At 33.4% G+C, this 11,550-nt stretch overlaps 1 protein-coding gene across 1 annotated transcript; it reads right to left on the reverse strand.

Annotated features, from left to right (window-relative positions):
* Positions 1 to 4,656: 4,656 nt before the first annotated feature.
* Mal-A2 (Maltase A2) lies at positions 4,657 to 11,327 on the reverse strand. Its single transcript, XM_075309676.1, has 4 exons — positions 10,785 to 11,327; positions 10,332 to 10,708; positions 4,941 to 5,693; positions 4,657 to 4,845 (listed from the first exon to the last, which is right to left on the reverse strand). The coding sequence occupies exons 1-4, from the start codon at positions 11,280 to 11,282 to the stop codon at positions 4,770 to 4,772; spliced, it is 1,704 nt and encodes a 567-aa protein (XP_075165791.1). The 5' UTR covers positions 11,283 to 11,327; the 3' UTR covers positions 4,657 to 4,769.
* Between the last annotated feature and the right edge of the window lie 223 nt (positions 11,328 to 11,550).

Here is an 11,550-nt window from a genome sequence, read left to right on the forward strand (position 1 = left end):
TAGTGCTGCCCGATTCCATGCTAAGCTCAATGACAAGAGACCTCTTTTTTTATAGTCGAGTCCGAACCGCGTTCCACATTGCAGTAAAACCACTCAGAGAAGCTTTGAATCACAGAAATGTCACTAGCATTACTGAGGTGGGATAATCCGCCGCTGAAAAACCTTTTGGTGTTCGGTCGATGCAGTAATCGAACCCACGACCTTGGAGGAATCGAACCCACGACCTTGTGTATGCATGTCGGGCATGCTAACCATTGCACCACTGTGACTCCCTCACATAATATGTAACGCGGTATATGTCTTACCATATGCCCCAGAGTTATACTAAGACTCCCTAAGCTGAACGTTTTTAAAAAACTGCCATAACATAGAATTAGAGGTCTAACCACTACCGTGTCTAGGCAATGCATCAACGTTGGGTTTAGACTCCAATCTTTCGCAACTCTTCTCTCATTTGCAAAATTTGAGCATGATATCCAGTTTTCTGTCCGATACACTCTGGCCACTCACCAAATATCACTGCAGGGATCATACGGCCTTTAAAAATTACAATATTTTCTGGAATTATTTTTAGACCGATATTCCCTCGGCTATGTCCCAGTCATTATGAGGACTCTCAACATGACATCTGGGGCTTTTCTTCCTGCTGGAGGTATTTGGGCACTCGCCGTATATCACTGTGGGGATCATGGGCCCTCTGCATTTCACAACTAACTCCGTCTTTTTATGGATTTGCCGAGAGACAATTGTCCCTCGCCTATCTCCGAATCATTTGGAGGACTTTCTGCATAATATGGATGATAACCCTGAATATTCCTCTCATGGCAGGTGCCAAACTATTTACGCATACAACACTTTTTTCTTTACTTTTTTTCAAGATGAGCTAAATACTGTTTACAGCAACATTCCGAAGTTAAGCTGATATAACTATTGATATTTTCCTATTTTCCCTTTTGCAAAAAAACCCAAGGCAACTTTTCTCGACTTCAAAATTTAAGTTTTAAATCGCGCTTTCTATCCAATACAAATCCAAGGTATTTTGGTACTCATCAAATATCACTGTGGCGATCATGGGCCCTTTGCAATTCACAACTAACCATGTCATTTCTGTATTAAATAAGAGACCATTGTCCCTCGCCAATCTCCCAGACATTTGGAGGACATTCTGCATGATGTAGATGTTATCGGGGATTTTTCTTCTTGCAGCAGGTGCCATATCATCTACGTATGCCATCATTTTAATATTTTTAGAACAACATTCCAAAGTTAAGCTGATCTAACTCCAGTTTCCCAATCCCAATTTCGACCAAACACCGAAAAGATTTTTAGCGGTGGTTTATTCCCTCAATGTAATGCTTGTGACTTTTCCGAGTGGAAAGTGAATCGCCATTCCGAGAGGTCCCTTGTCATTGAGCAAAACGTCGAGTAATTTCATGATACAATGGTTAGCTTGCCCACCTTGCATACAAATGCTCATGGATACAATCCCAATTTCGACGAAACAAAAAAAAATTTCAGCTGTGGTTTATGCCCTCAATATAATAATTGTGATATTTCTGAGTGATATGCTATTCGCAGTCGACTATAAAAAGGATGTCCCCCGTCATTGAACAAAATGACGGGCAGCACTCATTAATAAAAGAAGTTCTGCATTGTGGTATCACAATCGACTGAATAGTCCAAGTGATCTTAAAATAACGGGCTGCCACTAACCCTTGCCTAACTTCACCGTCAGATCTATACTAAAGACCACGGAAATTCCCTCTACCTGGCGATGAAATGAGTATAGACAGGCGTGTGTAGATTGGTATCTGGAATTTCAATAACTTAACACAAGCAATTCCTTGATCTTTTTGTCCAAGATCCAAGTAAAATTTTTTTCGGCTGCAGATGATAGTCACCCATACACCGTTATGGATGATCCAACCTTAAAAGAGCCACCGTGGTGCAATAGCTAGCATACCCGCCTTGCATACAAAGGGCCGTGAATTCAAACCTTGCTTTAACCGAACACCAAAAAGATTTTCAGCGGTGGATTATCCTTACTAAGTAATGCTGGTGACATTTCTGAGTGTTTCAAAGCTTCCCAGCAAAACAATTTGGAAGTTCTTCTAACAGCACGACTTTAAAAGCACTTCCAAAAATGTCTTCCCAAAGATGTTCTTTATTTTAACTGGACAGGAAGTTCATTTGAGTCAATTTTTTATAACTCGCATTTTTCATATTTTTTATGGGAAATTTTAAATTTTATTGTTTCAAATAGGTTAAAAACAGATTAACAATTAACAAGTATATACGGGCGTAAGTTCGGCCAGGCCGAAGCTTATGTACCCTCCACCATGGATTGCGTAGAAACTTCTTCTAAACACTGTCATCCCCAATCGAAATATTTGAGTTGCGGTAACGTTTACCGAGGGCAAGGTATCTTAACACCTCCTAACACCGTCTTCTAAATTGTAAGTAAGTCCATACGTGGTATATACTAAATTAACAAAATTTTCTATAGAAATCAAATGTTAACAAAATTTTCCATAGAAATAGAATTTTGACAAAATTTTCTATAGAAATAAAGTTTTGACAAAATTTTCTATAGAAATGAAATTTGAACAAAATTTTCTATAGAAATAAAATTTTAACAAAATTTTCTATAGAAATATAATTTTGACAAAATTTTATGTAGAAATAAAATTTTGGTAGATTAGTTTTGGCTCGACCAATTTTGTTATGGTTATTTGTGGCCATATACTAATACCACGTTCCAAATTTGAACCGGATCGGATGATTTTTTTTCTCTTAGAGGCTCCGGAGGCCAAAATCTGTTCGAAATTTCAACCGGATCGGCTTGCTTCTCCTAGTGGCCCCGCAAGCCAAATCTGGGGATCGGTTTATATGGGGGTTATATATAATTATGAACCGATGTGGAGGCTCCGCAAGCCAAATCGGGGGATCGGTTTATATGGGGGCTATATATAAATATGGACCGATGTGAACCAATTTTTGCATGGTTATGAAAGACCATATACTAACACCATGTACCAAATTTCAGCCGGGTCGGATGAAATTTGCTTCTCTTAGGGGCTCCGAAAGCCAAATCGGGGGAACGGTTTATATGGGGGCTATATATAATTATGGACCGATGTGGACCAATTTTTGCATGGTTGTTAGAGACCATATACTAACACCATGTAGCAAATTTCAGGCGGATCGGATGAAATTTGCTTCTCTTAGAGGGTCTGCAAGCCAAATTTGGGGGTCCGTTTATATGGGGGCTATACGTAAAAGTGGACCGATATGGCCCATTTGCAATACCATCCGACATACATCAATTACAACTACTTGTGCCAGGTTTCAAGTCGATAGGTTGTTTCGTTCGGAAGTTAGCGTGATTTCAACAGACGGACGGACGGACGGACGGACGGACGGACATGCTCAGATCGACTCAGAATTTCACCACGACCCAGAATATATATACTTTATGGAGCAATATTTCGATGTGTTACAAACGGAATGACAAAGTTAATATACCCCCATCCTATGGTGGAGGGTATAATAAAATAGTGCAAATTATTTACATTTTGCCGAAAAAAATGTTAAATCCTTTCTAGAAAAATGGCAAATTCCGGACAAACGTTATAATGCAAGAAAAATCATAAAAAAAAATTTAAAAATTATTTATTTGTCAAAATATCAAAAAATTTCTTAATTCACATCCAAAACACTGGATTCGCATCACACCTTAAGAAGTGATGCAAATGCAATGCAACGGCTGTTGAAATGATGGACATCCGTCCTATGACAAGCCCATGTTAAATTCATCGCTTCTGCGTCAATTTTGCACCACTTCCGGATCCAAAAAGAACATTTTCACTACTTTTTTGGCGACGCTTTTTTTGCTGGGTTCTCTAAGTGGTTTCATTTCTATGTCAAACGCCGTTCGGACTCGGCTATAAAAATTAGGTCCCTTGTCATTGAGATATAAATGGGATCGGGCAGCACTTAGTGATAAGAGGATATAGGTTAGATTAGGTGGCAGCCCGATGTATCAGGCTCACTTCGACTATTCAGTCCATTGTGATACCACATTGTTGAACTTCTCTCTTATCACTGAGTGCTACCCGATTCCATGTTAAGCTCAATGACAAGGGACCTCCTTTTTATAGCCGAGTCCGAACGGCGGCGTTCCACATTGCAGTGAAACCACTTAGAGAAGCTTTGAAACCCTCAGAAATGCCACCAGCATTACTGAGGGGGGATAATCCACCGCTGAAAAACTTTTTGGTGTTCGGTAGAAGCACCACGGTGGCTCCCTTGCAAAGGCTACAATTTTCCAATAGTACAATCGGTCTTCAGAAGTCATGACTCCAAGATTTTTAGTATTTTTTAAGGATTTTTTTTATAATTTCTACGTGTTATTAAAACATGTGTCGTTCCATTTTCGACGTAGTTCCCTTTTGTCAAATGTCAGAGAATGAAAACTTCAAATGTACCAGTACTGGGTGTAACAGCTATCGTAATACTGGTGCTTATAGGAAAACACTTGAGATTAGTAAAGTCCGGCCAGGAGTACTTATACGTTTTCATCAGAATCGAACGATATCTGTTTTTTAAACTTTGTTTCGATCCACTACACATCAATTAAATAAAAATAAAACTAAATACTTAAATAATTTAATTTTATTACGTATTGTACAATTGAAATAACTTCCTCGCCCAATGTAAATATTATTGTACTATCATCTGTTACTGCCATGAGTAATTGAGTTAGCTTATCAACGTTCCAACCAGCGTAAGACAAAGGCTTCATAGGGCATTAAATATATGCGGCCACTTAAATTTACCTTATCACTGAAAATAATAACAATAAAATAAACAGAAAAATGAAAACAAAAAAAAATTAAACTTCACATCTCTGAAAATAAGTAAAATATTCAAGAACTTACCCATAATTGCGAGGTGAATGAGGACTCATGAGAATGCATTCAAAAATACGCTCATCAATATTCTCCACATATTCAAGTTTATTACCCATATTCACCAATACCATATACTCCTCACGTTTGGGTATAGCTCTAATTATTTGTAAGACTTGTTCAGATAAAGCCTTATAGGAAAATCCTCCTTCCGCTTTAAAATTTCGAAAAGCTGCTGTGTGTTTAAGTTTTTGTAAATTTTTGAATATATTCAAAGAACTACGAGCTGCTTTCCGTTCACTCTCAACATTGTAGATCTCATAGTCATCCGCTATGGGTAGCCATGTACTGGGACCTTGAGAAAATCCTGCATTTGCTTTAGGTTCCCATTGCATGGGTGATCTTTCTGGATCTCTGGAATCACATGAGATCTCTGTACACTCTGTGGGAACATTGGACATTGCAATTTCTTCGCCATAATACGTAACCGATGCTCCTGGTAATGTATTCACTATTATATTGATCATATTAACTTTATGTGATCCCATACGATTGGCTACCCGGTCATTGTCATGATTACCCACAACCCAATTGGCCGTATGATGATTGCTCCACATGGTGTCCATCCAATAGTTGATCGAATTCTCTACATCTCGAGCAGTAGAGAAACCATTCAAATACATAAGATTGAAATTCATGGGTAAATGAGCTCCCCAGTGGGTGCCATTGCCAAAGTATTGACTTAAAGTTTCCACCGATGAATAGGCTTCGGCTAAAAGGACTCTGTAAAAAAGGATCTTGATGGATTAACACAACCAGGCAGAGATCGTAACATACTATAACGGGAGAGGGGATTAAAATTTACAAACTAGACTTCAGTTTTTGACAAATCTGTCAACGAGAAGGCTGGGCAGTGTAACAGGACTTCCTCTAATGGCCTACACTTCACCCCTAAAGACTCCGGCCTTCAGTGATGGACAATTAATAAACCTACAGTCGGTGCAGAATAGCTCAATGAGTATCGCAATAGTTTATCACTAAAAGACACTTGAGGAGTATCTCCAGAACGAGTCCTTACTGTTGTCAATCAGGATTCGCCAGTATTGGCTCTTGACCATACAGACTTCGAGCATAACACCGCACGGGGTATTGTAATAGGTTGAAAATTCAAGACACTGGAGGTGAACCTTGATATTCTAAATCAGGACTCGCCAGTATAGACTGTGTCCTTCAGAGATAGCCAATTAGGAAAGCTATAGGCGGTGCAGAACACAGCACTGAGTATCGTACTGTGTTGTCACTCAAAGACACTGGAGGAGCACCTCCAGCAAGAGTTTTTGATATTGTCAATCAGGACTCGCTAGCAGAGACTCTGGCTCGACCTTCAGTGGTAGGCAATTGAGATACCTACAGATAGCGCAGAAACCCGTGCTGAGTATCGTATTGGGTTGTCACTCAAAAACACTGTAGGAGCACCCCAATCAAGAGTCCTTGATATTTTCAATCAGAACTCGCTAGCAGAGACTCTTGCTCATACAGACTTCGACCTTCAGTGGTAGACAATTGATATACCTACAGATGGCGCAGAAAACCTTGCTGAATATCGTATTGGATTGTCACTAAAAGTCACTGGAGGAGCATCCCCATTAAGAGTTCTTGATCTTGCCAATCAGAACTCGCCAGTATAGACTCTGGTTCATATAGACTACAGGTTGCAGTTATAGGTAATAGAGAAACTTAGAGACGGCACAGAAAACCGCGCTGAGTATCGTATTGGGTTGTCACTGATAGTCACTGGAGGAGCATCCCCATCAAGAGTTCTTGATATTGCCAATCAGAACTCGCCAGTATAGACTCCGGTTCATATAGACTTCGATCTTCAGTGATAGTCTATATGAATGCTCAGCGCAGTTCAGAAAACTGCGCTGAGTATTAAAAACATTGAAGGATTACCTCCATCATGAGTCCTGGTATTCTCAATCAGAACTCATCAGTACAGACTCCGGCGGCTACGCGCTGATAATTGCAATAGGTTTGCACTTCAAGACACTGGAGGAGCACCTGCAGCAACAGTATTCTCAATCAGGACTCGTCAGTATAGGCACCGTCCTTCAATGATAGGCTACAGTAAACTCCAAAGAAGGCGCAGAACACTGCACTGTGTTAATATAAAATAAAATTTTGACAAAATTTTCTATAAAAATAAATTTTTGACAACATTTTTTGCAATTTTTTTTTCTATAGGAACAAATTTTCACAAAATTTTCTATAGGAATAAAATTTTGACAAAATTTTCTATATAAGTAAAATGTTCAAAAAATTTTCTCTATAAATGAAACTTTGAAAAATTTTCTATAAAAAAAAATTAACAAAATTTTCTATTTTGACGAAATTTTTAGGAAAAAATTTTTACAAAATTTTCTATAGAAATAAAATTTTGACAAAATTTTCTGTAGAAATTAAATTTTCAAAAAATTTTCTATATAAACAAAACTTTGACAAAATTTTCTATAAAAAATTAACAAAAGTTTCTATAGGAAAAAAAATTTCACAAAATTTTCTATAGAAATAAAATTTTGGAAAAATTTTCTGTGTAAATAAAATTTTCAAAAAATTTTCTATATAAATAAAACATTGACAAAATTTTCTATAAAAAAAAAACTTAACAAAATTTTTTATAGAAATAAGTTTTTGACGAAATTTTCTATCGGAATTAAATTTTGATAAAATTTTGTATAGAAATAAAATGTTCACAAAATTTTTTATAGAAACAAAATGTTAAGAACATTTTCTATAGAAAAAAAAATTGACAAAATTTTCCATGGAAATAAAATTTTCACAAAATTTTCTATAGAAATAAAAGTTTGAAAATTTTCCATAGAAATAAAAATTTTGACAAAATTTCCTACAGAAATAATATTTTGCCAAAATTTTCTACAGAAATAAAATTTTGACAAAATTTTCTATAGAAATAAAATTTTGACAAAATTTCCTACAGAAATAATATTTTGACAAAATTTCCTACAGAAATAATATTTTGACAAAATTTCCTGTAGAAATAAAATTTTGACAAAATTTTCTATAGAAATAAAAAATTTGACAAAATTTTCTATAGAAATAAAATTTTGACAAAATTTTCTATAGAAATAAAATTTTGACAAAATTTTCTATAAATTTTTTTTAGAAATACAATTTTGAGGAAATTTTCTAAAGGAATAAAATGTTTACAAAATTTTCTAAAGCAATAAATTGGCTTTCTGGGATAGGCAATTGAAATTTTTCTATAGAAAAACAATTTTGACAAAATTTACTATAGAAAAAAATTTTTGACAAAATTTTCTGTAGAACAAAAATTGGACAAAATTTTCTATAGAAAAAAAATTTTTGATAAAAATTTCTAAAGAAAAAAAATTGACAAAATTTTCCATGGAAATAAAATTTTGACCAAATTTTCAGTAGAAATAAAATTTTCAAAAATTTTTCTACATAAATAAAACTTTGACAAAATTTTCTATAAAAATAACATTTTAACAAAATTTTCTATAGAAATAAATTTTTAACGAAATTTTCTATTGGAATTAAATTTTGACAAAATTTTGTATAGAAATAAAATGTTGACAAAATTTTCTATTGAAACAAAATTTTAAGAAAATTTTCTATAGAAAAAAATTGACAAAATTTTCCGTGGAAATAAAATTTTGACAAAATTTTCTATAGGAATAAAATTTTGACAAAATTTTCTATAGGAATAAAATTTTGACAAAATTTTCTATAGAAATAAAAGTTTGAAATTTTTCCGTAGAAATAAAAATGTTGACAAAATTTTCTGTAGAAATACAATTTTCAAAAAATTTTCTATATAAATAAAACTTTGAGAAAATTTTCTATAAAAATAAAATTTTAACAAAATTTTCTATAGAAATAAATTTTAGACAAAAGTTTCTATAGGTATTAAATGTTGACAAAATTTTGTATAGAAATAAAATTTTGACAAAATTTTTTATAGAAACAAAATTTTAAGAAAATTTTCTATAGAAAAAAAATTGACAAAATTTTCCATGGAAATAAAATTTTGACAAAATTTTCTATAGGAATAAAATTTTGACAAAATTTTCTATAGTAATAAATTGTTGAAAAAATTTTCTATAGCAATAAAAGTTTGAACATTTTCCGTAGAAATAAAAATTTTGACAAAATTTTCTGTAGAAATAAAATTTTTGACAAAATTTTCTATACAAAAAAAATTACAAATTTTCTATAGAAATAAAATTTTACCAAAATTTTCTATAGAAATTTAATTTTGCCAAAATTTTCTATAGAAATAAAATTTTGCCAAAATTTTCTATAGAAATAAAATTTTGACAAAATTTCCTACAGAAATAATATTTTGCCAAAATTTTCTACAGAAATAATATTTTGACAAAATTTCCTACAGAAATATTATTTTGACAAAATTTCCTATAGAAATAAAATTTTGACAAAATTTTCTATAGAAATAAAATTTTGAGAAAATTTTCTATAGAAATAAAAATTTTGACAAAATTTTCTATAGAAATAAAATTTTGACAAAATTTTCTATAGAAATAAAAATTTTGACAAAATTTTCTATAGAAATAAAAATTTTGACAAAATTTTCTATAAAAATTTTTTAGAAATACAATTTTGAGGAAATTTTCTATAGGAATAAAATGTTGACAAAATTTTCTAAAGCAATAAATTGGCCTTCTGGGATAGGCAATTGAAATTTTTCTATTGAAAAAAAATTTTGACAAATTTTACTATAAAAAAAAATTGACAAAATTTTCTATAGAACAAAAATTGGACAAAATTTCCAAAAAAAAAAATTTTTTTTGATAAAATTTTCTAAAGAAAAAAAAATTGACAAAATTTTCCATGGAAATAAAATTTTGAGAAAATTTTCTATAGAAACAAAAGTTTGACAAAAGTTTTATAGATATAAAATTTTGACAAAATTTTATAGAAATAAAATTTTCAAAATTTTTTTTAAATACGATTGTTGGTTGGTAGTTTTTTGGTAAAATGTTCTCCAAATTTTTGGTAGATTATTTTTGGCTTGAGTGACAACCGTGCCTTCAATACGAAGTGTCGTTATAGGTAACAATTGCGAATTAATGATACGACCCATGGAATAGATTTCTCTTCTAGTTGGAAATTTGATAAAGGTGTAGTCCTCAGCATGAAAGTTTTAATAATTGACGCATGTTGCGCCCAATCTTAGGAAACAAAAGTCGAATTGAAAAAACACCCATTAACTGGAACAAATCTCTCAATGAGGTGGCAAACTAGTTCAGCGGTTCTATCAAAAAAGTCTCAAAGACAGCATAAAATGCATCATCCCAAGCAGAATTCTCTGTACGCTTCTACATCGCAATATTTGTGCCATCTTGTTTTATACCTTACCTGGTTTCACCACCATTTTTCCTTTGATATTCATCCAGGAATTGTCTCCATTCATATAACAATTCAATGGTGGGATATTGATCTTTGGTATAGATATGATCATGGTAATCATAACTATTGGGATCATTGGACCATCCAGATATAGGTTCATCTGGATATGAACCATCATCATTTTGTTTCTCAAATATATGGGGAACAGCATCAATGCGAAAACCATCAACACCACGATCTAACCAATATTCCAAAACTTCCAACATATATTGACGTACCATAGGATTGGAATAATTCAAATCGGGTTGTTTATCCTGGAATTGATGAAGATAGAATTGTTGACGTTCCTCATTCCAGGACCATTGGGAACCGCCGAAAACTGAAACCTAGTCAAATTTAAAAAAAATGAGATAATTTCAAATCCTCCGAATTATATCATTTTATTATATCAAAAAAACTTACCCAATTACTTGGAGCTATTCTCTTTGCTGGATCCATAGGATCTATTTTTCCATCATGCCACACATAGAAATCTTCAAACCCTGGCTCTTTTCTAATGGATCTTTGAAACCATTCACATTCATCACTGGAATGATTGGGTACAAAATCCAATATGATTTTAACATCCAATTGTTTAGCCTTTGCAATCATGGCATCAAAATCATCCAAATTACCAAAAATTGGATCAATTCTTGTGAAGTTGGATATATCATAACCAAAATCGGACATAGGCGATTCAAAGACAGGCGACAGCCAGGTGGCTGTTATTCCTATTTCTCGTAAATATTCCAATCGGTCAGTGATTCCCTGCAAATCGCCTACACCATCGCCATCACTATCCTGAAATGATCTTGGATAGATTTGATATAGCGAGGCTCTTTCCCACCAATCTACATTGGTGAATGCCTTAGCATTGATTGCGGCCAGCAGTAAAAGTAGGGCAAAATAATAGGAGGCCATCCTTCTTCTTATGCGTTGCGAGACCTAATGTCATGCCACTTCAGAATTTGTTTTATTAAAACCCATTATCGAATACGTATTTATGAAATTTTACTACAAATTATTGCTTGTACTGTTCTGATAATGAAAATTTGTGATATCAATGATAGGGTTTATTGGAAATCAAAAAAAACACATAATCTTTATTAGCTTATATGGAAGTAGATATTAACTAAAAATTATTTCCAGAGATATACACAGAAAAAAGTTGCACATGAAAACATTTTCC

This window comes from Haematobia irritans, chromosome 5 (assembly GCF_050003625.1).
Source record: "Haematobia irritans isolate KBUSLIRL chromosome 5, ASM5000362v1, whole genome shotgun sequence".
NCBI classification, from domain to species: domain Eukaryota; kingdom Metazoa; phylum Arthropoda; class Insecta; order Diptera; family Muscidae; genus Haematobia; species Haematobia irritans.

Excerpts from the sequence above, each read along its gene's own strand:
- Mal-A2 (XM_075309676.1), bottom strand. The coding sequence starts at position 11,282 with ATGGCCTCCTATTATTTTGCCCTACTTTTACTGCTGGCCGCAATCAAT. Across the intron at positions 10,709-10,784 it reads GAATAGCTCCAAGTAATTGG|GTTTCAGTTTTCGGCGGTTC; the intron begins GTAAGTTTTTTT and ends AAATTTGACTAG. Across the intron at positions 5,694-10,331 it reads AAAAATGGTGGTGAAACCAG|AGTCCTTTTAGCCGAAGCCT; the intron begins GTAAGGTATAAA and ends CCTTTTTTACAG.